At 33.3% G+C, this 25,724-nt stretch overlaps 2 protein-coding genes across 6 annotated transcripts; both read left to right on the plus strand.

Annotated features, from left to right (window-relative positions):
• Positions 1-399: 399 nt before the first annotated feature.
• On the plus strand, positions 400-13,942 carry PTEN1 (Calcium/lipid-binding (CaLB) phosphatase). 5 transcript variants are annotated; one of them, XM_028253636.2, is made up of 10 exons: positions 424-931; positions 2,669-2,996; positions 3,777-3,953; positions 4,774-4,887; positions 5,216-5,404; positions 5,903-6,139; positions 6,569-6,670; positions 7,137-7,173; positions 12,143-12,281; positions 13,476-13,942. In XM_028253636.2, exons 2-9 carry the CDS (start codon positions 2,709-2,711, stop codon positions 12,277-12,279), a joined length of 1,281 nt encoding a protein of 426 aa, XP_028109437.2. In that variant the 5' UTR covers positions 424-931; positions 2,669-2,708; the 3' UTR covers positions 12,280-12,281; positions 13,476-13,942. The 5 variants fall into 5 exon arrangements, with proteins under 5 accessions (XP_028109447.2, XP_028109437.2, XP_028109456.2 ...); XM_028253661.2 differs by having other exon boundaries at positions 425-931; positions 12,213-12,281; XM_082867474.1 differs by lacking the exon at positions 424-931 and adding an exon at positions 3,171-3,265 and having other exon boundaries at positions 2,865-2,996.
• Positions 13,943-15,321: 1,379 nt separating this feature from the next.
• On the plus strand, positions 15,322-19,322 carry LOC114307496 (F-box/FBD/LRR-repeat protein At1g13570). The gene is made up of 4 exons (XM_028252894.2): positions 15,322-15,454; positions 16,641-17,600; positions 17,668-17,805; positions 18,836-19,322. The coding sequence occupies exons 1-4, from the start codon at positions 15,443-15,445 to the stop codon at positions 19,151-19,153; spliced, it is 1,428 nt and encodes a 475-aa protein (XP_028108695.2). The 5' UTR covers positions 15,322-15,442; the 3' UTR covers positions 19,154-19,322.
• The last annotated feature ends 6,402 nt before the right edge of the window (positions 19,323-25,724 follow it).

The following is a 25,724-nucleotide window of genomic DNA, read 5'->3' on the forward strand; positions in this document are numbered from 1 at the left end:
TTCTTTAAGAGTCTATTAGTACCATTTTATAGTTTGGAAAGACAAAATAATAATTTTTAATAATTTAAGGAATTCATTTATATAGTTTTATAGTTTAATAAATCAAAATAATACTTAGCCTCTGTATGAAAAGATGGGTTAGGTTAAGTTTGGGACTATTTTAGTCATAAAAATATAAAATAAATTTTTTAGTTCAATAAGACAAAACATCACATTTAACCCATATTCATCACATTATTTATCTTGCAAAAATTAAAAAAAATCAAAAATTTCTTTTCAAATGAGACTCTTTAATCTCAAACTAAAAAAACTAAAAAATCCAAAAAAAAAAAAAAAGTTAAAAAATCAACCCGCATTACAAAGGAAGGCGTAATAGTTTAAGAATTTTTTTTTTATTGATTGGAACATTATTCCTTCAAAGTGAGGATAGCAGTTGGCTCTGAGTCCCTCTCCCCTCTCCTCTAAACTATTTAAAGGCAGAGAGAGAAGAGGGAGGCTATCACTCTTCTCCCACCTCTGCTCCGACACTTTCGGCTAAAATTTTGGGTGGCTGCAAAAAAAAAAAAAAAATGGGGCTAAAAAAATCCGCGTCCAAAATTAGCAGTGATTCGATTCCTGACAGTTATCGAATTCCTTCTCTCCCTCTCCTAATCCGACATGGAAACCCTCTTCTCCAGCTCCTGGCCCCCATGATCTCTTTTGTCTCTATTTCATCCCTTGCCCCATCTTCTAAGCTGACCGCTTTCAAGCGTTTTCTAGGGTTTCGATTCCGGTACCCTAGAACTCGCTTCAATTTTTTTTTTATTAATCTCAAGAAAGCCAATTCGCATTGTACATTGTATTTTATGTTATTGACATAGAATTATAAAACAAAAACAAAACAACTACGATCAAAACAAGTGGTTCTGGAGCTCTATGTTCCTCTCCATTGGTATATTTACTCTTTCCTTATATTATATTTATAATGCATATTTATTTAGATTTGTGTTGTGATTGAAAAGAAGAAGAATGGAGGTAGTAGGCATTTATATTGATATTGATTTATGGGTTCATGTTGTAATGTCGTATTGATTTATGGGTTATTGTTCTTTTTATTATTATTATTATTGTTTATGGAAAATTCTTATGTTAATGAGCTAACAAGGAAGGTTGGGGTTTTGAGAATGAATTGAATTCTTTATGTTTTGATTTTGTTAATTATACTGCACAAAAAAAGAAAAGAAAAAAGGAAGCTTTAAGATTTGAGTTACTAGGTTTTTGATTCGATACCCTTGAACTCGCTTCAATTTTAGATTACAGAAAGCCATATCACATTGTACAGTTTATGTTATTGACATAGAATTGGAGTGAGTATGCATTTATGTTGATGTTGTAATGTCGTATTGATTTTTGGGTCATTGTCCTTTTCTTTTCTTTTTTTTCCAATGGAGAATTTTTTATGTTAATGAGCGAACAAGGAAGGTTGGTGTTTTGGGAATGAATTGAATTCTTTATGTTTTGATTTTTTTAATTATACTGCACAAAAAAGGAAGCTTTATGTAGATTTGAGTTACTAGGGTTTTGATTTGATACCCTAGAACTCACATGAATTGGCCTTGTATATTTTATGTTATTGGCATAGAATAATTTAAATAAAAAATAAAAACCTACTTAAAAAACAAGGATCAAAGCAAGTGATTTCGGAGCTCTGTGTTTAGCTCAGTTGGTATTATTACTCTTTCCTTATGTTATAATTATGATGCATATTATGTAGATTTGAGTTGTGATTGAAAAAAGAATAAAAGTGAGTATGCTGTAATGTCGTATTGATTTTTGGGTCATTGTCTTTTATTTATTATTATTTTTCTTGGAGAATTGTTATGTTAATGAGCTAAAAAGGAAGGTTGGTGTTTTGAGAAAGAATTCTTTTTAATTATACTGCACAAAAAAAAGGGAATCTTATGTAGATTTGAGTCACTGACTGATTGCAAGCAGTTTCTAGGGTTTCGGTTGTATACTTTAGAATTCGCTTCAATTTTAGATAAGAGAAAAGTGAATTCACATTGTACATTTTATGTTATTGACATAGAATAAATATTTTTAAAAAAAAAGAGACAAGGATCAAAGTGAGTTTGAAGCTTTATGTTCAGCTCAATTGGTATAATTACTCTTTCCTTATATTATAATGCAGATTTATGTATATTTGAGTTGTGAATGACATATTGTAGGGGTTTGGATTCTTTGAGTTACATATACTTTAAAGAAGACTATAGGTAGTGATTTCATGAGTTGCAAGTCAGTGATAATTATTCAAAAATAATGAAGAGTGTTTATGAACATTATTTTTTGTTTCGATGCCAACACGAAGTGTATCTTGAATTTTTGTTGGAAATAGTTTTTGAAAGTAATCTTAAGTTTATCAATAAACACAAAATTCATAACTAAACCTTTGTTTTCTCACACACGTGGCATTGCTGCAGCATGGGGTTAAAGAGGAGGTGAAAAGATGTACCCATTTTATCTACACTTGTTTTCATCTGTTTATGAATATATTACAATTGTACTCACAACTTTTGATCTTGAAGAACTATTATAAACAAATTCACTTTCACGTGTCCAATATTTTCTCTGAAAGAGAAACCCGTCATTTTTCTGAACTAAAGGCCCTTTTGATTATTCCTTTTAACAGGTAGCTTACGGTGTGCTGGTAAGGCTACGATCTCAGCCAAATGGGGCTTAAAATTTCAAAAATGGGGCCAGGGAAGGCTGAAAACCCGAGTTTACTCCGTGTCCAACATCAACTGATCAATTATCTCTCCAGAAGTTTCTACATACGTAACTTGGTATCTAAGCAAAGGAGGCGAATGCTAGTTGGTGGTTATGATCTTGACATGTCATATATAACAGATCGTTTATTGGCTATGTCATTTCCTGCAGAACGTATGCGATCAATATATCGTAATCCTCTCTGGCAGGTGAAGGATGTGCTTGACATGAGACATCATGGGCACTATAAGGTGTGGTTTAGCAACTTCCAATCATGATGAGTTTTCTCGTCTTTCAGTTACTTTAGTAATTTTAGATTCTATTTAGTAAAAGAATGCTTTCAAGAGAAAGTGAGCTCATTATTTCTTTTCCACAGTTCATTTAATTTTTTTCTCTTTTAACGACTTGAAATTATCATATTGAAGCTTTGTGGCATGTTGACATAATTGTGGAAGCCCTGATTTTGCAGTATCAAGATTCCCCTATGGCTTGGAGGTCTTGTGATGAGGCCATGTTTTGGGTAATAGGTGAATGATATGTGGTGCTCATCTTATTTAACATAAAAATGGATACAATCTTTGAGCTGTTAAGTTGAGCATGCTTGCTAATGATTTGACCTATTATTAACTTACTATAAAGAAAATGTATGATAGATATTGAGTATATTGAGTATCTTCTTCAATGAATCAGTCTTTGTCAAGAAAGAAAATTTTCCAGGGATTACTACCCAAAAAAAAAAACCCTTTCATGTGATGATCTTTTTAACATATAGTATATCTGTTTTAGAAGTCACTAAATGTAAGTTTTATGTCATTGTACACATTTCTGAACACAACTTTCCATTGTATTCTGATATATCTGTGTTCCCAATAATACTGCCAAATCGTTTACTTTATTACTTTTCAGTCCTTTGGTATTATCATGTTTGATCTTTTTGCTATGTTCAGTGATACCCATACAAAATTTACTCTCTCTCTCTCTCTCTCTCTCTCTCTCTCTTATAATATCTATTATGATTTGGCGCTTTCTAGGTGTACAACTTATGCATAGAAGAAGCTTATGATCCATTACATTTTCATGGCCGCGTGGAGAGGTTTCCATTTGATGACAACCATGTCCCACCTCTCGGAATGATCAAGAATTTTTGTGAAAGTGTGGATTCTTGGCTTTCAAGTGACCCAAAAAATATCGCAGTTGTGCACTGCATGGTATAACTAGAAAGCTTTGTGTATTTATCTTGTTTTCCTGAGAAAGCCTCTTTACTAATTGGTTTTTCAATTGGTGACATCTACTCAATTTTATGTTTTGCTCAACTTTTGTATGGATGCTGCTTCATGTAGGATGAATCAGAGTGTAATTAGGTCATACTGTTTTAACCATGCTTACATGCAACTACTCGTAGCTTGGATGAATTTTTGAGATACTGAGTAATTTGTTGTACATGGGTTGGTTACACTTGAAGCTTTATGGTTCATGGTTTACAGAGAATGGGCTGTGACACCTGCTACTAAAAGTCTTAATCTATAACTTTACATGCTTGTGCCTTTTTTAATTCCTATCAGCTCAGGTGCTGACACTAAAATTTCTGTTGCTTGTGGCAAATTTTTTTAGTTTCATTTTCCCCTGGATTTCACTAAGAGCATATGGATAAAGGTTTATTCATGTGTTCAAGATTTAGTGAAGGAATTCTAAAAGCTTTTGAAATGGTTCTGATGCAATCTTTTTGGAAAAGGTTAGTTATTAAAGTCAATCTAGTACCAAGAAGAGCTGGATCTGCTTTAAGTATTTCTAGTTGGCGTCAGAAGCTGGGGCAGAGCTACTAGATATCTCCCCCTGCACCCCCAGTTCCCACCCCCAATTATATAATTTTCCTACCCCTCCCCAATTTAGTGCTGCTTACCTTTCTCCACCATTGTCAGAAGTAGAAGGTGAAATTGTGGTATTTGATCAATATCTTGAATGTGAGACCGTTAGTGGTGCATTAATAATTTATTCTTATTCATTTGTATCATTTTTTAAATTTTGCAGGCCGGCAAAGGTCGGACAGGCTTGATGGTATCTGCTTACCTTGTTTATAGTGGCATGTCAGCAGAGGAGGCTCTTCAAGTGTATGCACATAAACGGACTACCAATAATGAAGGAGTAAGTCATATTATGTATAAAAGGCTATCATGTAGGACTTTGTGAAGTAAATGACAACGAAATGCAATTTAGCAGTTTGCACATTTTCAGTTTCCAAATTGGTTCACCAAGGAACAGGGACGTGTATGGGTATGTTTGGTTTGGGTGGACAACTAGCAGAATCAAACCGAGAAACCTTGGGTTGGTTAGGGCTACTTAATATTGAACTATCTATACGTTAATAAATTGAACATATTAAAGGATGGTATTGGATTCATTAGCCAGTCTTGACTTTCGGTAGTTATGAGTATTTTGTTTAGAAGTTCATTGATCTGCATGTATTGGACAGGTCTCAATACCAAGCCAACGGCGTTATGTAGGGTACTGGGAGAATACACTTTCTATTCCTAGGGGAGTTGATCATGGCCCTCCATCTGTGAACTCGCCTGAACCATGTAGCAGAGAATTGGTTCGAATTCGACTTTATGACACGGTTAACACTGGCTCTGTCTTCTTTGTGGTCTCAGAGTTACAAGAGGTAAGTCTGTCCCACACTTTTGAGATAGTAAATGATATACTAAATTAGAAGTGCATCTAGGATGCTGGAAATCCCAAAAATAACTCAATGAAGATGGTCAACATAAAGACTTCACCATGTTCCTTGGGTTTGTTGTTTATATTTGTATGTATATATGTTAAACTTCTACTGGTAATGCTTATAAAAAAAATCTTGATTCTCCAGATTTTCTAATTTTTTATTGAGAGTTAACCATGGCTTGGGTTTTCAGCTCTTTATTGATGGCTTTCTATGTTGTGAAAATTGACTTGGAGAATGCATTATACTGGAAGTGGCACAACTTTTGTGCTCTTGCCATTTTCTTATTAATTTCAAGTGGGATAGCTTGAATTGACGTGTGATACCTGAGATCATTTAATAGTGTTCATGAGTCAATCATAATATTTTTGAATTTAAGCTTGGTTATCTGCTTTGGTTTATGTAATTTGATTGGAGTTTCCTCACGTTCATTTTAAATAGGTTCCTGGTCAGCGGTATTGTCCACCTGTGGAAGTCTTTAAGAGTTGCTGCAGAGAAGTTAAAAAAGGTTGTGTGAGACCAAACAGCTCCCGGTATTATCTCTCTTTTGTTGATCAAGGTGGAGAGGGGAATCGATCAGAACCAGTAGAACCTCATCTGGTAGTCCAAATGGACACAGAGAGTTCTGTACTGTACCAGAAAACCTGCCTCGACTATTGTTTTGAAAAACCAATAAAGGTGAGAAATTTATAATACATTCACATACTTCTATCTGTTTTCTGTAGTTCTGTATTACTCATTGTGGCAAAATTAGGTAGTTTCACAATAAGATGTGATGAAATATTGAAAAATTAGGGAAACTTATGTCATTAAAAAACTGGGCAAGTATTTTTTAAACAACTTGGTTTACATTTATTATTGAACATGAGTGAGGAAAGAGCACTGAACATTATTGAAAATGCGCCTTGACTATCATTCTAAAATTTTTTTAGGATTGGTTTGTTATCCATGTTATATATGCTTAATGAGAAAGTTAAGCATAATTTGGCTACTTGTCAATGAATTTCTCCTACAAATGCTACTCATCTGTTTACATGTACAAATCCTTATTGACCATTAGATACAGTAATGTCACATACATGAAACAAGCCATATTTGTTTTGACAGCTTACTGGAGACGTGCGTGTCATATTTTATGAAAAGATGATTGGAGGGCGTCTCTTCTATGCTTGCTTCAATACGGCTTTCATTAGGAACAGCTTACTACAGGTATTTTAATAGTTCTGTTGGAGGCACTTTGGGGGTGTTTGGTGAAGATTATTTTAAGCTAAAAGCTGATAATTAAAAAGCAGAAGCTAAAAACACCTCTCACCTAGCTTCTGAAAAATCAGTTTTTTTTTAGCTTATTTAAGCTATTTCTGCCTAATAAGTTATAAGCAGAAGCTACATCAAACAATTTGACGCAAACTCTCATATTGAAATAAGCTCTAAGTTGCATCCATAATCCCGACCAATCACCCCCTTTATTTCTTTCTGTCCACCTATCCAAAGCAAGGCAGAGAAACCTAGCTTACAATGTTCAGTGTGGACTGTTTTTTAAAGTAGTTTCATTTTTGTCTATTGTCTTTAAGGCCTTGTTCATTAATTGAATTTATACATTTCTGAATGTATTACTTGACATCTGATTCAATTTGATTCAAATATTTAAATTCACTTTTTATTGTAAACCTTGCAGTTTTCAGTGCGGGATTTGGATAAAATTGGGAAAAAGGGTAAGTCAATATGTGGCCCTGCATTTTGCTTGGAGTTGCTCTTTGGTCCTTCACATGCAAACTACTTGTTCTCGGCTTCTTCTGGTGATTTCAGTGAGGATTAAAATCCTTTCATTATTTGAAGAGAGTTTTAATTGGTCATTTGCACTCTATTTCTACACTCATCATCCCTGTAAAAAAATTTTCATTAGGTGGTCCATTGGACCTCCTCTTAAGCAGTGCTCTTATACATCCTGCTGTCTCACTGTCTAGTTTTTCGTTGGTGGAAGTCAATAGGAATAACAACTAACAAGAAAAAAGTTTTGTACTTTAGAATTTGATAAGCATTTTACAGAGAAAGGTATTTTTCTCCTTGTGGATCCATTTAACCCTCTTCGAACACTATTCTAACCATTGTTGGATTGCACATGTATAAAAGGCATACAGGTTTGCTTTCCGATACAACTCTATTCAGACCATACAACACAAGTACTTAAAAAACAGTCTCAGTTTACAAGACTCCCACTACGGCAGTGTCTGGGACCTGACTGGACAATATTAATACACATTAATTTATTTTTAGGACTTGCAGTTTAATAGAGATTTGATTCTAGTTGGTGTCTACTTTGTAATGTAGATTGTGGTCAAGATTCATTCTGTGAATCTTGTTGATTGATTACCTATTTAGCTTAAGCTCAGTTTCAGTTCTCGACAAATAAATTGTGAACTCAATTTCATCCATGCACAATCTCAAATTTTAAATTTTCAGTTGATTATGTGAAAAAGTCAAATATGGTGGGTCATGCCGAACATTTTGTAGTTTTGATACATTAATGTAATGCATTGTGATGGTTAATAAAATGGCTCTTTTCATGTTGCTTGTGCTTTGTTGTGCCCATTTTTTCTTAGCTAGTTTACACAAGTTGTTTGCACATTAGTGATTGCTTGGGCACATATTTGCCTGTTTGGTGCAGCCTAGCTTTTTTTTCTTTTTCTTTTTTTCAGAGTTTTGTCAGAGTATTTGTTACAGTTTCTACTTACCGTTTGAGATAAAAAAATAATTTAAATGAACTGAAAAAACTAATTATTTGGAAGCTGGAGGAGAGATGTTTTTAGGCCTAGTTTGGCATGTTTACAAAAAGCTAAAAAGTCACTATCCTATTTAAGTCACATCATCTTATTTAAGTCACACCACCTCTCTAACACATCACTTCAAACCTAACCCAAACTCAGCCCATATTTCATAAAAAGTCAAAAAGTACACTTATTTAGGACATTCCAAACTGCCCCTTAGTTTCTACTATCTTATTATGAGCTTTTAACTTGAGAAAAGTTGTACCAAACAGGCTTATTGGCTATTTTGCGTTTGTTTGTCTTTCCAAAAACCCAACTTTGCTGGGCTAGTATGGACTTCCTTTGCTAGCAGCACGTGTGTATTTTGCAAACATTTGTTGTGTGGATCTATGTAAAAGTTAAAAAATAAAAAATAAATAAAAATTATCTAGTGGTATGTTTTGTCTCATAAAATGGATATACCCATTAGATACTGGTTAAAAATGTTTTTATTTTACTAAAAGACAATATGTTGGCTTGCAAAAGATTAACACATGAACTATTAAGGTTATGTTTGAATTTTGAATTTATGAAGGGAAAATAAATAAAAAGAGAAAGTGAGTAAAGTATAAATTAAATTTTTTATTTTTTCTCTTATCAAAATCCTAGCATTCCAACATTGCATAAATTATCAACATTCATATTAAGATTCTCAAATAGAAAGAAATCCCTCATGCTAGTCACTAGCATTAGATAGCACTTAACTGCAACATTAAAGCTTGGGTTTTGTAAACATGTATTTTTAGGGCGCACGTTAAAAAGTTTGAAAATATTGTATCGTATATTTTTATTACATTTATTTTTGTGTAAAATGACAATATTTTTAAGTTTTTTAGCATACGCCCTAACAACACATTTTAACAAAATACTTGTGCTTGTTCAATGCATGGAAGTCTAAGGGTGATGGTGTGTTCTCTATCGCCAGAACGAATGGCGAGCTCTGCAACCTTGCTAACGCTTTGTCTGCTGGTTCGTAGGTAAGGCGCGGTACTGGCATTCCCACCTCGACACTTCCATGCATCCTAGGAGCCAACTGCTGTAGAGCAGAGATCCTTTGGGGGTTGCATGCTTGATGATCTTCTCTTCTGTGAGCCCTTTCTTCTAGTACTGTCTGCAGGTCTGTTGACCTAGGCAACTCCGTGTGCCTAAATGTCGTTTGGTGTGTATGCGAGGGCCGATAACTGCTTTCCTCTGTACAACACCTTTCAGTCCTCGTTCTCTCAGACCTGGAATAACGAGTCCTAGAAATCCTCGACTGCGTGTCACCTGTCCTGAGGCTTTTGCTTTCTGTCTGAGATGGTGTGACTTGCCTGTCATGATCTCCTGTGTGGCAAGAGTGCGTTTTGCTTTTTATCTGGCGCTTCATAGTCACCATGTCAGCCGCCATTTCTCCTTATCATTTCGTCTTGCTCCCTTATGTGATCTTCCTGAACCTGAGGATCCATCCTCCACCTTTGTCTATCAAGGCTTTGAGAGCTGCGTGGACTTGAGCCTCGTCTTTCTCGCGTGTCTCTCCGTGGGTTCCGTCGTTAGGGATTCAATTCTACCATGAGCGGGACAAAAGGCAAACCTTCGTGCCTCCCGCCTCCAGCCCCCTTCTGGGGTTTGCCCATCGATAGCAGAATGTGGCAAGTCTTCATTATGCGCCATTGGAATTAATCGAAGAAAAACTTGATCAAAAGGTTTGTTCTCTGTAAAGCTTCCCACAGACGGCGCCAATTGTACGAGCACAAAATAATCTTCTTGTATAATCCTGTTGATCAAGTTTGCATTCCTTTAATTGTCGTCGCTTTATTTTCTGAAAACAAAAACGTGAGCTAGCCGATAGGGGTATGCCGGAAACCTCTCCGATGCTTAAATCAGCAAAATCGACAATAGACACAAAAGCTCTGTGTATTAGAGAATAAGAATTGTGATACTTGTGCATAGTTCCTGCTATGAGCTTTTAAAGATTCTGTCTGGCACAATCCTAGTGGGACTCTAACTTTCCTTAGCAGAGTCCTTCTAGGAATTACACTCCCAAAGATAATACTTATCCTGATAATACCCTACTCACTGTCAACCAAGCGAGATGGTTAAACCCTTTACCTCGGCTGACATTGTGGTCAACCAAGTTACTTCTGCTCCGTGCTCAACATGGCCGAGCCGTGATGACCCTGCTACAGGTTGGCATCCTGCCGAGCTACACCCAGCTCGGCCCATCGCCCTGCTAATCATCTCGATCAGACAAAGGTTTGTCCCCAGATAGGTCTCAATTCTAGCAACACATCCAACCATCCTGGTACCTACCTCAGCCCAAAGCCGAGATACAAAAAATCTCCTTGGCCCATTGCACGGCCCAACTTCCAAAGAAGACTTTTCCTAGCTCAGCCTAATTTGCACACAAATTACCCTCTCAAATGCGTAAGGAATTTCTCTTTCATCCATGGCATTAAAAAAGAGTTCCAAAAAAGAGACCATGTGACACTCATGTTTCATATTTAGTGGTTGTCTCATGGTATTTCTTGTCAGCCTATGACAACTTGACCCTAGTAATATTAACTGTATAATATCAGGGTTGAATGTTATAACTAAAAAGAAAGGTAAAGCACAAGGTGTAAAATGTAATTAATCTACAAATTATTATAAATCATCATTAGATGCTAGGATCCTTAACTAGGGTTTTAAGGTTATACAACTAACTAAGTTATTCAAGCTCGACTTCTGAGATTGGCTTGTTATATAAGTAACTCAAGGTTAAATACATTTTAAAAGATGCAGTCAAAAGAAGCACAGTGTCCCATAGATCGAGGTAATGGGGACTGCCTTAATATTTGATCAGCCGAACATGTTTGGAAGTAACCTTGAAATCAACAAGTTCAATTTGGCATTTTATTATGATCATTCTGTACCGCAGTGGTGTGAATTTATGAAATGGGTGGATTATATCTTGCAGTTCTACAAGGGTAGAAGCTTACACTCTCTGGAAAGTGACTTACCTTCTAGATACTAAAAGATTCTAGTATCTAGTATTGATCAATGGATCAGCTCTGCAATCACAGCTGGAGTGGAAAAAGTTGAGCTTTTATTGTCCAACGAGCCATATTTTCTAAAACCCTATATTTTTTTAGAAAGCCTGCATTTCAATTTTCGATTGGTTTTTCTCAAATGGAAGTGTTTTATGTTGTGTTTGGTTGAGAAATTTGAGGAGAGATTTGGAAAACGAAATGGAAAAGGTAGGTGAAATGTGAATAAAATATGCTTACATTTCACCTAGTTTCACACATTTTTCTTTCCCTTTCCCTTTCCAAATCCCTCCCCAAATCTCCCAACCAAACACAGCGTTAGTATTAAAACATTTGCATTTACGTACATGTTTACTAAGTCATCTAGTAGCACCATGTGATTATGGTCGACTTGGCAATTTAAGAAATCTTAAGTTAGAATGCGTAGTTGTAGTAGATGCTTTTCTTGCATGATTGTTCTCTAACTGTTCGTTGCTCGAAGAGCTGACCTTAAAAGAATGCAATTCAATTACAAAGTTGCATGTCATTGGTTCATCTCTTTGGCTGGTGGATTTGAATACTCATCTGTGTCAAGATAGCAGACTTTGAGATAGCTGCTACAAATCTCACTAGTTTCGAGTTTTGTGGAAACATATTCAAGCTCTCTTCATTTGAAGCTCCTCCTTTGTCAAAATGTATTTATATGCTTATGGAGCTATTGTTATACGCTCTATTCTCAAATTTTCCTTGGCCCGAGACTCTTTACACTGACACTGCCTTCAAATATTAACAAAGTAAGTACAATTTTAAGTTTTCACAGCACTATTAGCATTAAATGGCAGCGTCATATTTTTATTTATTTATTTATTTTTGTGATACTTTTTTTGAAGTAGAAAGTATGCCTAAATGCATAGCCTCATTGATATATCTCAAACAATTGGAGCTGCGCTTCCTGTGGTACAGAGAGGGTGACTTCTTCTGGTGTTTGTCTATTTTAAACGCTCTCCTCTACTGCAAAATCTTATATTGATGGTAAGTAAAATTTATTATGTCAGAGAGTCCTAGTATATCATTTTTTATTAAAACGCTGAAATTCAACATGCTTGAAGTGGAAATAATCTTTTTTTACTGTTTTGGGCTTGATGTATGTTTTGTGGTTCATTGTTATTTTTAATTTTTGGAATGATAGAACTTTTTAAGTTCAACTGATCCAACGCTTTGAATTATCTGGACATCTTAGTATTTCTCTTTTTTTAGTAATCCGCTAAGCCTTGTTATGCCAGTATCGTTGTGCTAAATAATCCTTCTTTATGCCATTGTCATTTTGAGAATAATCTTTACATATTGATTCCCCGACGTATAATGCACTGTTATTTAATTACCATAGTTTGATCCTTTAGCATTTTATGTTAGGAAGTTTCTTGCGTCCCAATGTAGTGCTTATTGGTAACCCTACACATGAGCTATGATGCATTCTACATGTTTTTCTCATGGTTGCACAAGTTGAAATTGGACCGCATTCCTATTATGTTCCTCATGTAGTTCAGAGAGCTATTATTGAATCAAGATCTTTTGTGGTAAAATGATGACCTAAATTATAAAGTAGAAATTTTATTGGTCCAAATAAATCTTAAACTGTAGGTATGGGTTAGGGTTAGAGGATGGACGATGCCAAAAAAAAAAAAAAAAAAAACCGTTCTTGCCCTTCTCTCTTTAATATATACACAAATAGATTAATAGCATATTCGGCTTCAACCTTCAATCTTGATTTTGCTTTTCATTGCAAAATTTTTAGCTTGGATTTGACAGATATCGTATTTAAAAAAAAAAAAAAAACATGTTAAAATGAATTAGTTTATTGAATTTGATACTATCGGCAAAAAATATGGACCGGCAACAACCCACTTTTTTATTTATGTATTTATTTATTATGCCAGGAAGAGATAGTTAACATTTTTTTGGTAATTAAGATATATTTAAGATATGCTCAAAAGCAGTAATATCGGTAGTTTTTATTTCTATAAATAATAGACATGAAAATATTCCCTCAACAATACAGTACATTCAAGTGATATTTTTAACCAATTGAAGATACTTCACAAATTAACTTAAAGATGAGGTACTTGCGATTATTTTTATCTTAGATATCACCATTTAAGATTTTCAATTCAATAGTCATCTTTGTTTCCCAATTACTATATTGACTTTATGTTCTTTTGCTCCTAGTTTAATGGGACAGTGACTGAAGAAAATCGGACGGCACAGATGCAGAACTTTGGCGGAAATACCATAATCAACTTAAACATGTTGAGATGGGTGCTTGTTTCAGTAATTGTTATGACATTGAGCTGGCAAAGTTTTTGCTTAAAGCCGCAACCAAACTAGATAGAATTGTTGTTGATCCTTGCAAGAGATTCTATAAAGGAGACGGTGAATATGGTTTGATTGGAATCCGGATCCTTCTCAGTGTGAATTGTGCCGAGAAATGCTCCCTGGATTGCTCCAAAATGAAGTACCCTAGCTGCTGGTGTTCAATTCATAGTTCTTTGATGGTTTTTGATTTATGTATTAAATTGATATAAAAAAATAATTCTAAGTTCAATCCGTTTTGTACCATTTGTATGAAATATTTAAGAAACTTGTTTCTCTATTCAATAATTAATATTTCAATACTGATGAAAACTGCTGCCAAATTCTTTACATCCTAAAGTTTTGTTGTCTTTAAAAATGTGTACTGGTTTTGGGTTTGATTAACCTCCTTCACCAGAGGAAAATTGAAAATTATTGGCGCTTAAAAAGTGCCACTAAAAGTTGGGGAAAAAGTCACTTAACCTTACGACGACATTTTTTAAAAACGCAGACTATACAGTACTCATGTTAAGTATAGATGGTATCAAAATCAATAACATATTACCATGCAAGCATAGTATATCTTACGTAGATGTGATTTATTTATCTATTTAATTTTTTGTTCACATGATAAGATATTAGCAAGTCAACATTATTACACAGATTTGATAGTTGTTAGATTCTTAGTTATATTTGAGTAAGCAAATTATGCTTGTAGTCTTGTATTTTATCTCTTGTATCATTTTGGTCTTTTGTGTTCTTAATTTGCTTGATTTTGACTTTCAATTTTTTTTAATTTTTTAATTTTGGTTTAATTAATACAGTCGATTAGAGTTTTTGACAAACCAAAAAAAAAAAAAAACGCTTGAGGAGGGGAATGAGGAGCTAAGGAAGCGTGATGGGAGAGTAGGGTTGTAGTTGGGTTGGAAGAGGAAGAGGGGGTGGCATGAGGGCTAGAGGATGAGAAAGTAAGGTGGAGATACATGGGTCCATCATTGCAACAATAACAATAATCAAAACCAAAAAAAAAAAAAAAACATTTATGAAACATATTTCATTATTGATTTGTGGTGTCGATAATAATATATTATCAATCACATAATATGAGACGAAGACTAGTGATTGGCCTGGAGGAGAGAAATGAGGAGCTAAGGAAGCCTGATATGGGAGTATGATTGTAGTTGGGTTGGAAAAGGATGAGAGGGTGGCATAAAGACTAGAGGATGAGAAAGTAAGATCGAGGAGATACACCGGCCATCACTGCAACAACGACAATATCAATAACAAAAAAAAACCATTTATGAAGCATATTTCATTATTGATTTATGATGTCAGTAATAACGTATATCAGTTATTTTGTTCGAACATTATCATTTATAAAGCACACAATTACTTAATATTCCAAACTCTAAATACTAAAAGAAAAATGATATATAAGTTTATTATTTATACCTAACGATATGTAAGGAAAATGATTGACTAATAATTAAAGAAGATATGAAATAAAAAGTTGTTTTAGATATTCTAATGGATTGTCACTTCATTAGATTTGAAAATTAGGTCTAACTTTTGGGTTTAAACAACAATGCTCATATTAAAATTAGCTTAATTAAGGGGGTTTTTTTTTTTTTGGAGTTTCTTTTTCAGAAAATAAAATAAAATAATAAATTTAATTAAATATATTACGTCATATGCGTTACAAGAATCTTGATCATTAATGGTGTGCAGATTTCAGACTATATAAACGAAGTGTGAATTAATCATATTGTTCAAACCCTGGTCTGCCCCAACTCTGCCTCACAATGCTATATCGTCTTCTTTGTTGAAAAGCAAAACAACTAGTGATGGCTATGGAGGTAACTAGAATTCTTCATCATCATCATCATCATCATCAATGGTTTTTCATTTCTTCTTTCTTTTGAATGCAGTGATGATGATTTTACAATTGCGTTTTGCTGGGTTTTTTTAAAAAAATTTTTAATAATATTTGTTTAATTGTAGTCCGATTGTCAATCAATCTAGACGTTGTCTGGTTTCCTTTCAAAAATTGTTTTTTTAATAATTTTGGTGAAAATTTTGATGAAAATGAGATCCAATCAATTCATCAAATTTATATCTTGATTTGATGAAATGAGGAAATTTTCAACAACATTTTCACTTAAATTTGATGAACTTGTTATAAGATGAATGATTGGAGATCAAATCTTGTGGGTTAGAGCATCTCCAATCCTTCACCAAATTTGATGAAGATTTTGGTAAAAATGAGATCCAAGCCATTCATCAAACTTATATCAAATCAGGAGTTCAAATAAAAAATAAATAAATAAATCTTATATCAAATCAAGCTTTTCACCAAAAATTTCATCAAATGAGAGATGAATCAAATCTTTCATCAAATTTTCAACGACATTTTTTACTTAAATTTGATGAAATTGTTAATAGATAAAGGATTGTAGATCAATTTTTTTTTTACCAAATTGGTTGAAAGACGTAAAAAGTTGGGTAATCTCTCGTAGTTATAAAAATTACATTATGCCCTTTCAAATTTATAATTGTTTAGCAAAATGACCTCTTTCATTAATCTGATTATGGGTATTTGTAATTTCTAAAACCACAATGGTCAATTAGTATTTTAAACAAATCTCAAAAAGTGTATTTGTGATTTACCCTTTTATTTTTTAACATTATTTGGAGGTCTTATTTTTTAGTTAAATTTAGAGAGCCAAAAATGCAACCTTGCCCCGGCCGGCTCTATCGCTTTTGCCATTTTGTTTGTTTGGATTTTTTCTTCAGTTTGTTAGGCTTGTCGCTCCCTGTGTGGGGTCTTTCCCCCATGTATTCATTTAGGCTTTTCTTGTGTGTTGGGTTTTTTGCATGCTTACGGCTAACACATTATACTTTCTATATGATATTACTAATTTTTGATGTTTTATTGCTTTACTAAATTTGATTGCTGATAGTATTAAAGAGTCATGTTAGATATTACCATGTAAAATATTATAATCTTGTTGATATGATTTGGTCTTTTCTTGAATTTGACAGGTTAACAGCGAACCAAAGGATTGGATTAGTGAATTGCCACAATGCATCCTTGTTGACATTGTCAACCTCGTGGACACAAAAGATGCAGCTAAAACTAGCACATTGTCGGAAAAATGGAAGTACCTTTGGACAATGAGACCTGACTTAAAGTTCGATCACCACAACTTGTTCGGTAGCAATCATGAAATTAGAAAGTTTCGCATTGAACAGTATCATTTTGATTTCGTACCTTACAGGTCTGAATTTGTGAAACGAGTGAATCATATCATGCAGCAGCGTTGCGAAGGTACCAGAATGCACTCTCTGAACGTGACTTGCTTTATAGAAACTGAACATGACAGTGTTGATCAATGGATAAGCTCTGCAATCAATGCAGGAGTTGAAAAACTTGAGCTTTTACTGGGCTTCAGGCCACATTTCGAGCAATGTTTTATTTTTCCTGAAAACCTGCACTACAATTTCCCATATTGGCTTTTCTCGGGACCAAGTGCTTCTTCTTTAAAATATTTGCATTTAGATACATGTTTGCTAAGGAGTCCAATAGCCCCGGGTGATTTTCGTGGACTCAGCAACTTAACAACTCTTAAATTAGAAAGTGTAGTCATGGAAGATGATTTTATTGCATCTGTGTTCTCCAACTGTTTGTTGCTCGAAGATCTGACCTTAAAAACATGCGATTCATTTTCAAAGTTGCTTGTCGTTGGTTCGTCTCTTCGTTTGGTGCATTTGAAAGTGATCAGATGTCTGAAGATAGTGAACTTTGTGATCTCTGCTCCAAATCTCACTACTTTCGAATTCAGTGGAAACATATTGTTGCTCTCTTCACTTGAAGCTCCTTCTTTGGAAAAGATGTATATATATGTTTGTGGTGGTAGTGGAATTCCTCATGCATTCAATCTGTTCACAAATCTTCCTCGGTTTGAGAATCTGTATCTGACACTTCCTATAGATCTTAGAAAAGTAAGTCCACTCCGTTTTTTAAATTTATTTTGTTATTATTATAATCTTGATTTTTATTTATTTTTAGGTGGAAGGGAAGCCTAAAAGCTTAGGCTCATTTAGAAATCTCAAGCAATTGGAGCTGTTCTACGGAGGGGATTCTGAACTCACTTGGCTTTTGTCGATTCTAAATGCTCTTCCTCTACTGCAAAATCTTTCACTGATGGTTAGTAAACTCTATTTTGTTGGCTCTTTAACCTCTTTTTTTACATTTTTTATTTTTAATCAAAATTAAACAAATAGTATATGAATAATTTTATTCCTAAATTACGGTAACATGTGATTAGCAATCACATTTACCTGTTTTTCCAAATGGTTATATCTGCGTTATGCATTTTAAGAAAAATGTTATTGCTAATCATGTTTTACTGTAGTTGGGAAAAAACGCTATTTGTACACTATTTGTTTAATTTTGAGGGAGAAAAAAACACATGTGGGTTGACATTTGAAGTCCCTATTACCCACAGGAAATATAAGAAAAATCTATCATTTTTATTACGATAGTAATGAAACTCTATGGAAATAATCCCTTCACTATTTCTACGGTGATGTAGTTTTCCAGGTTCATTGTTTTTTTTTCTTTTTCTTTTGATCAGCAAAATGAAACTTTATTGATGAAGAAATTAATACATGCAAAAATTTACATCAATAAAGAGAAAAGTGCAAAGAGCATCAATGCTAACCTTAACAATCCCAACTAGGTTGGCACTGCAAGGAAACACAATTATTTGCAAGCACTTGACCCAAGATTGGTGAGAAACCAATCAAAAGGAACCAAAGGAAAGAGAGAAAACCAAAAAACATAACAACAGAACCAGCATCAGACCTTACACCAGACCTTACACCAGACAAAACCAATCATACAGACTTTACACCAGACTTCATTGTTAGTTTTAAGTTTTGCATATAGGAGGAATGAAGGAACGTTTTTAAGTTCTAACTGGAAACATGGGTTTAAGTTTGACTTGTTTACATGGCAAGTTAATGATCTCAAATGAAAATTTAACAAGTCGAACGCAAGTCGAGTTCTAGTGATTTGATTTTTTTTTTTATAATTATATAAAATTATCAGGCCAAGTAGTAGGTTGTTCAAGTTTGACTTTAAAATTTAACCTATATAATGAGTTTTAAAATATGTTTGATCCTTGTTTTCTTACTACAAATTTAGTTGACTTTCCATGTTATCTTCTTCACAGTTTTGTATTGAAAGGATTGAAGAAGATCAAACGATGCAAGGGATAAACGTTGGCGGAACTACTCTCGATCAACTAAAACATGTCAAGATGGGTGGATGTGTTGGTAATTGGTATGAAATTGAGTTTGCCAAGTTTGTGCTCAGAGCTGCAACAAAACTAGAGAAACTGGTTATTACTCCTGTCAAGAGATACTATCTGGGAGATGGAGAAGAGTTTGATCTGAGTTTAGTTTCTTCTTGGCCTGAATCTGACCGAGCCAGGGTCCATGGATCGCTCAAGGGTGAAGTACCTGCTGGCATTCAATTCATAGTTCTTTGATGATGTCATGATTTATGCTATCAAATTGTCAGAATTGTCAGGCTTTTACTTTATTTTTACCCGTATGCTTGAAATATTTAAGTTGTTGTTTTCTCAAATTTTATAACAATTTGTGGATTTGCCTAGTGTTACATTAAGTTTTTTCAAAATCAATTTCGTAACTTTCTTATGATGGGTTATCTTGGTCCTGAATTTTCTGAGGTTCTGTTGGGTTTGGGTTTCGGAAGACCCACTTTCAGGTAGGTGTCGACTAGTTTGTGGCTGCTGTTTGCTTTTTGGATCTATGTTTAGGTTAACTTGGAAATTTTAGCTTGATAATTGTGGTTTTAACATTAGTTCGACCTTTTTGTGCTTCGAGTTGTTTTTGTTTAAGATTGTTTGTTGCTCTGCCTTTTGGTCTTTAGTCCTTGTTTATAGTCCTTGTGGCGTGGCTGCTTTGCTTTGCTTTGCTTTGCTGTGATTTGATTTTGTTTTGTCATAGGCAGACTTCATGTTTTTTGGGTGGCTTCTTGAGTTTGTTGGCGGGCTTCTTTTCTTCTATGTTGGTTGTGGGGTTTTGGCTTATGCTTTGGTGTATGTCTCAACCTAGTCGCGATATACTTCTCAAGTATTGATGTTATTTCGAAAATTCTATAATATACACCTCAAAAAATAGATTTATCATATGTCTAGTCACGACTTTTGGTCCTTGGTTATAATAAATAATGTTATTTGTTTTGACTTGATTAAACTCATTTTTATTTAATTATGACACATTGTGATTATTAAAGAGATCTTTGGTTATGTTACAAATTGTATTTGGTTATGATCTATTTTAGTGTTAGTTATGATTATGACTCATCGTGATTGCGTGGTTATGATTTTAGTTATGATCGAGTGTTTTAGTTAGGGTAATGCTAGGGATATCAAATTTTCTACCAAATGAATGACTAAATATCGCGCATGGGTGTGGAACCCTACACTCATGTGAGACATTTGGTCATTTATTTGATAGAAAATTTGACACCTATAGCATTTTCCTTTAGTTATGTCTCAAATAGTGTTTAGTTATGACTTATTATGATATTGATTATGATCTATTGTGCTTATCATTTTAATTATGTTCAGAAAGGTTTTTGGTTATACCTCAAGTGTGTATTGCAGAAGAACCTTTCGTGGTAAGCTTTTTTTTAATGCAATTTCTGTGTACTTTTACTATGTTTCTACATCAATATAATTTTTTATTTTTTGCTAATCTAAAAAAAAAAAATTATGATGGGGTTATGCATAATAGCATTAGACTGACCGATCGCCATTATAATATGATATATAGCAAAGTTTTACACTGTAAATGAAGAAAAATGATACTCTCATGTCAAACTCTATAGTTTTTTGGAATTTTTTTAAAGTTAATTCTTACTTCATAGCTTGATCAACAGTTAAATACAAAAAATATAAATATATGAATAAATAAAATAAATAGTGATTTTACCATTTAGAGCATATGGGCTAATTACTTGTGTTACACACTCTATTCTTTGCTAGTTGTAGATATCAAGCACCACTTGTTAAATAGTTAATTACATCAAGACCGTTTCAACTAAAGTAAATATCAAATTGCTTCTCTCAATTATGAATATATATTGTTTTCTTGAGTTATGAAAATCGTACAAATGCATCTGTTTTAGAGGTAGTTTGAAAGAAATGAAAGTGACATATTTTTATTTTTAAGAGAGTCAAAATGTCTGGGTGATAGATGAAGAATAAAGTAATTTTTGCTAATAGTTACGGGGTCTTAGTGTGATTAATTCTTTGTTAAACTAATACTCATAGATATATCGGCTAGCCATATGATATGGAGATTTAACTTATCTCTAAAACCCCAACTTCTTCCACCGTCATCTCCGGCGTCCATGGTGGCCTTGATGGTGTAAAAGCTTACTTACTTCCATAGATTTTGTCTCTAATCGTAAAGCCTTCAAAAAAAAAAATTTCTTCCCTTCTTCTTCAAAGAGAATGATAATTCATTGTGAGAGAAGACTTCGAGCAGACTAGGGTTTTTGAAAATGGATTGGTTTGAACAATATGCTAAATTCGCATAACTTTCTTCTATTTATATACTATGTATAGTATAGTATAGTATAGTATAGTATAGTATATGAGCCATGAGCAGAACTTTTAGGAAACTTGCACCAATAATAATAATGGAGATTCTCTGTAGTATAACAAGGTAATAAATTAAATTGATTTTCTTAATATCACGTATTTATTTTCGTGATCAAGGTATTTTGTTCCTATTAAAAAAACAAAGGAAAAAAAAGTAAAGAAAAAAAAAGATATTTCGTTGGAAAAGATTATGGTTCACATCTCTCAAAGGGTGTATACTATATATATCTTATAATTATAGAAGAAAATGATATAATTTCATATTTTTTGAGTCATAATTAAAAACAATAAAAAAAGTCATAATCAAAATCTCAAAATAATATTATAGCTAAAGAAGAAAATTGGTCATAACTAAATAAAAAAATGATATAACTAAGAATGCATATAGTATGAGGTATGTATAATATAATTATCTTATTTTGTTATTTGCCCATTATTGTTTTTACAAAAATATTTTAGAGTTCTAATTTTGTAGCTATAATAGTTCTAATGTGTATGTGAGGTCTATTTGATGTGATGTTTTGACCTTTTTTTTCTTTTTTTGAATTTTTGAATTTTTCACCTCACTAAAATTCAATTAGAACTCTAGTTTTGGAATGATGTATCATTGTTATTATTTTGAGGATGTATCCTTCAATTAGCACTCTACTTTTTTTCCAGCTCTCTTTAATCCTCTTTTGAGGATCGGATGATCTACTCTGGGCCTATGGGTCTATTATAGATCCCATGTCTCTAATTTGATTTGTTGATATTTTACACTCTTTTGTGTAAATCATCTATGAAAAAAAGTAATAGGGACATTTGTAGGAACAAACTATTTAAATTAAATAGTAAACTATGTGTGTATTTAAAATTAAAAACACGATTGGAAAAATTCCTTAAAAAAATCTAGAATGTAAATTTCAATTTCCAAAACCCAAAAGGAATTGTTTTTGAAAAACGAAGGAAGGAAAGAGAATTTCTTGTTCAAGTCTAAAACAAGAACAAGAACACACACTGAAATAAAATAAAATAAAATAAAATTATTTACAAAACAACTTACAAATTATTGCTATAGAAATGTAGAAAGGAAAAACAGTCGAGGCGTGTGTTAGACACATTTTTCTTAAGATCGTTACGTCCTCGCTACGGTGCTTGAGAATAGATGACACCGACCTCCTAGGATGCAACGACTATATCCCAGAATTGCAGCACTACAATCTGGGTCTGGCAAACAGACTGAGTTGTGTCTCTCTCTTTTACAGAAAATATAAGAACATTATGCAAAAGAGCAATATAGAGAACATGAAAAAAAAAAACGAATGAGAGAATTGATTGGAGAAAGTCTGTATTTATAGGTAATAAGGTGACTGTTCGGATGGGTTTGGAAGCCCTCCGAACAGGTGCGAATTTGAAAAACTGCTGGAGTGAAGAAAGGTGACCAGAGAAGGAAGGGATGCCAATTTGAAATTTGGCGCAAGTGTTTGAATTTTTCCCGTTAGGAATTCAAATTTTCCCGCAAGAAGTGTGAAAATAAAATAAATAAATAAATAATTCAAACAAATTTTGTCTAAAAAATTAAAGTTAGGACCTGACCCAAGCACTAACGGATGGCAGAGGTGCGCGCTTGGTGGTTTTGGGCCAAACCCATTTTATCCATAACTCCGCTCCTTACAAAACTTGGGGTGCGCCTTGGGGCCCAACCCAAGTGTGTCCACCTAGACCTTATATACTCACACTAGTTTTCTTAAAGTTTAAATGTGGGACAACCAATTTAAAGAAACCCACATTTGACTCTTCAACTTTCCATTTCACAAACCTAAAAATGACGTTAACTCCCCATTCACTCATAAATGGTTTTGACGAATCGTCTTTACCATATGATTTGCTACGTAGCAAAGAACACGTCATCTCCTTAGACCCATCCCCAAAAGGATGTGTGGGCCCCACTCAAATTTGGGCTTAAAGGTGGCCCAAAATAAACCTAAAAAAAGCCATAATTTCCAACAACATTTTAGAAGTGTTCAAACGAAGAGGTCAATTATGGAACGATGGCCGGGGAGGTTTGTTTGAACAATTATTTTTTTGTATTGTCAAAGGGTTGAACAATAAAAATAGATAGCAAAGTGCCTAAAGAAATTGATCAAATGTAGGAATAAGGTTCAAGTTTACCGGTTTGTTAATAAGAACTATATACATACATCAAGTGCATGTGTATGGTGTAGTTAGTAGGTCAAGGCAGCATTGTTGTCCCTAATTCCTGTTATCATTTTATATTTAACCTGAATAAAAATCTTATTATGTATGAAATTTAAAAGGTGTAAGAAATGTCCAAAATTCTTCCTTACCTCTCCTATCTTGGGAAAAATTTGAATACTATCATCTTGTTGAGTGAGAACTCGAATTTTCTTATTAACTATTAACCCATTTTCAAATGGGGCTCAATATTATGAGACCACTATGCGGCTCTGTTCGTTTTGCAAACTCAATGGTGAGATTAGAGCAATAATTCCATCACTCAAGCTTAGTAAACCTAATCTGACAAACAAAAGAATGTCAAGAGTGTCTATAAATAAGAGATTCCTAATCATATATATATATACATTATTAAAAGTAGCGTTTCCCTTCAATTTTTTTCACTTTCATATGTGGCGCATATCTCCTCTTCATTTGCTCTCTCTCTTATGTGGTGCATCAATCTCTTCTACTTTTTAAAAATGCTATTGTAATATATCCTTATACCTAATTCGTACTAAAATCTAATATGTAAAAAAATCATATTTAAAACTACCTATAGAATTAAGGGAGCTTTTTTGATAAATCTCCTTTTTAAGAGTTTGATTTCATCCAATCCATATTCTTTTTGACTATTCCATTAGGTCCTATTTAAAGTAAAAAGACCAAAACACCCTCAATCTCTCATGCCTCCATTAATGTTGATATTTAATATTGATTGCCATTATGTTTTGATAGTTCCCATGACCATTCATATTCCCCATATCTTCACTCCAAAAAAAATGCATTAACTACATACCACTATTTAATGTTGATATATATTTCACACAAATAATTAAACATGATTCTTTATTGATTGTCATTATGTTTTAGTAGTTCTCATACATCCAAATGTTGACTGTACGTGATGACGTGGATGTTCACATCAGATGACGTAAATGTGAATGTGAATGTTCACATCAGATGACGTTGTGATAAAGGTGATGTTAAGGTTCACATCAACATTGCATCAAATTACACAACTACAAGTCTTAACTTTTATTTGAATATAAACATGATTGTATGTGGTGACGTGAATGTTTACATTAGATGACGTGAATGTACATGTTCACATCAAATGACATTGTGATAAATGTGATGTTAAGGTTCACATCAGAATTGTATCAAATTATACAACCACAAGCCTTAACTTTCATTTGAATATAAACATGATTGTACGTGATGATGTGAATGTTCACATTAGATGATGTGAATATGAATGTTCACATCAGATGACATTGTAATAAATGTAATGTTAAGGTTCACATCAGTATTGCATCAAATTACACAACCACAAGCCTCAGCTTTCATTTGAATAACATGACGTGTGAATGTTTATATTAGATGAAATTGTGATAAAGGTGATGTTAAAGTTCACATCAGCATTGCATCAAACTACACAATCACAATCCTCAACTTTCATTTCAATATAAACATCACATGAATATTCATAATAAAAAGGGGACAATTACATTATGTGTTGTCAATTACATGATGTTAATATTTAATGTTGATTGTCATTATCAATAGTAATCACAATCACAAAAAAGGGGAATATAACATATTATCATTGCTTAAAAATAAGAATGTTCACATGTTGTGAACGTTCACATCACTATATTAGATGAGAGAGAATTTTTCGGAAAGGTGTTATAAACGTTCATATCAGATGAGAGAGAATTCTCAGGGCGTTGAAGCTATTAAAGAACTTTCCGAAAAAGTGTCCATTTTATAAGATTATCAATTTTTTTAATAAGTTTGATGAAAATGGAGCTTTTTTGGTTTAGGGTATAAGGACATTAAATATCAACATTAAAGTTTGATGCAAAGGGAGCTTTTTTGATTTAGGGTTTAGAGACATTAAATATCAATATTAAATACCAACATTAAATATAAGGGCATAAGAGTCTAAGAAAATAGTGTAAATCAAGAAAAATGATTTTATGGAATAAAAGTATACATACATGGGATTAAGTGGATTAAAAAAATCCTTCATGAACTTCTTGGGTTAAAACATTTCAAAATGGGATTTATCAATAAAAACTCCTAGAATTAATACTTTACAAATTAATTTTTTTATTAAGTATTAAAGATATTTTTTATTTTTTCATCTACCGTTTTTAAGATAAATTTATATTGAGTTCTATTTGACATGAAATTTTTTCTTTCGAAA

The sequence above is a fragment of the Camellia sinensis genome, chromosome 4, assembly GCF_055761805.1.
Source record: "Camellia sinensis isolate YWXY chromosome 4, ASM5576180v1, whole genome shotgun sequence".
NCBI classification, from domain to species: Eukaryota; Viridiplantae; Streptophyta; class Magnoliopsida; order Ericales; family Theaceae; genus Camellia; species Camellia sinensis.

Bases quoted from the DNA above. Each gene is read 5' to 3' on its own strand.
- PTEN1 (XM_028253636.2), top strand. From the start codon at position 2,709: ATGGGGCTTAAAATTTCAAAAATGGGGCCAGGGAAGGCTGAAAACCCG. The intron at 3,954-4,773 runs GTATAACTAGAA...TAAATTTTGCAG, and splicing joins TCGCAGTTGTGCACTGCATG to GCCGGCAAAGGTCGGACAGG. The intron at 6,671-7,136 runs GTATTTTAATAG...TAAACCTTGCAG, and splicing joins TTAGGAACAGCTTACTACAG to TTTTCAGTGCGGGATTTGGA.
- LOC114307496 (XM_028252894.2), top strand. The intron at 17,601-17,667 runs GTAAGTCCACTC...ATTTATTTTTAG, and splicing joins TTCCTATAGATCTTAGAAAA to GTGGAAGGGAAGCCTAAAAG. The intron at 17,806-18,835 runs GTTAGTAAACTC...TCTTCTTCACAG, and splicing joins TGCAAAATCTTTCACTGATG to TTTTGTATTGAAAGGATTGA.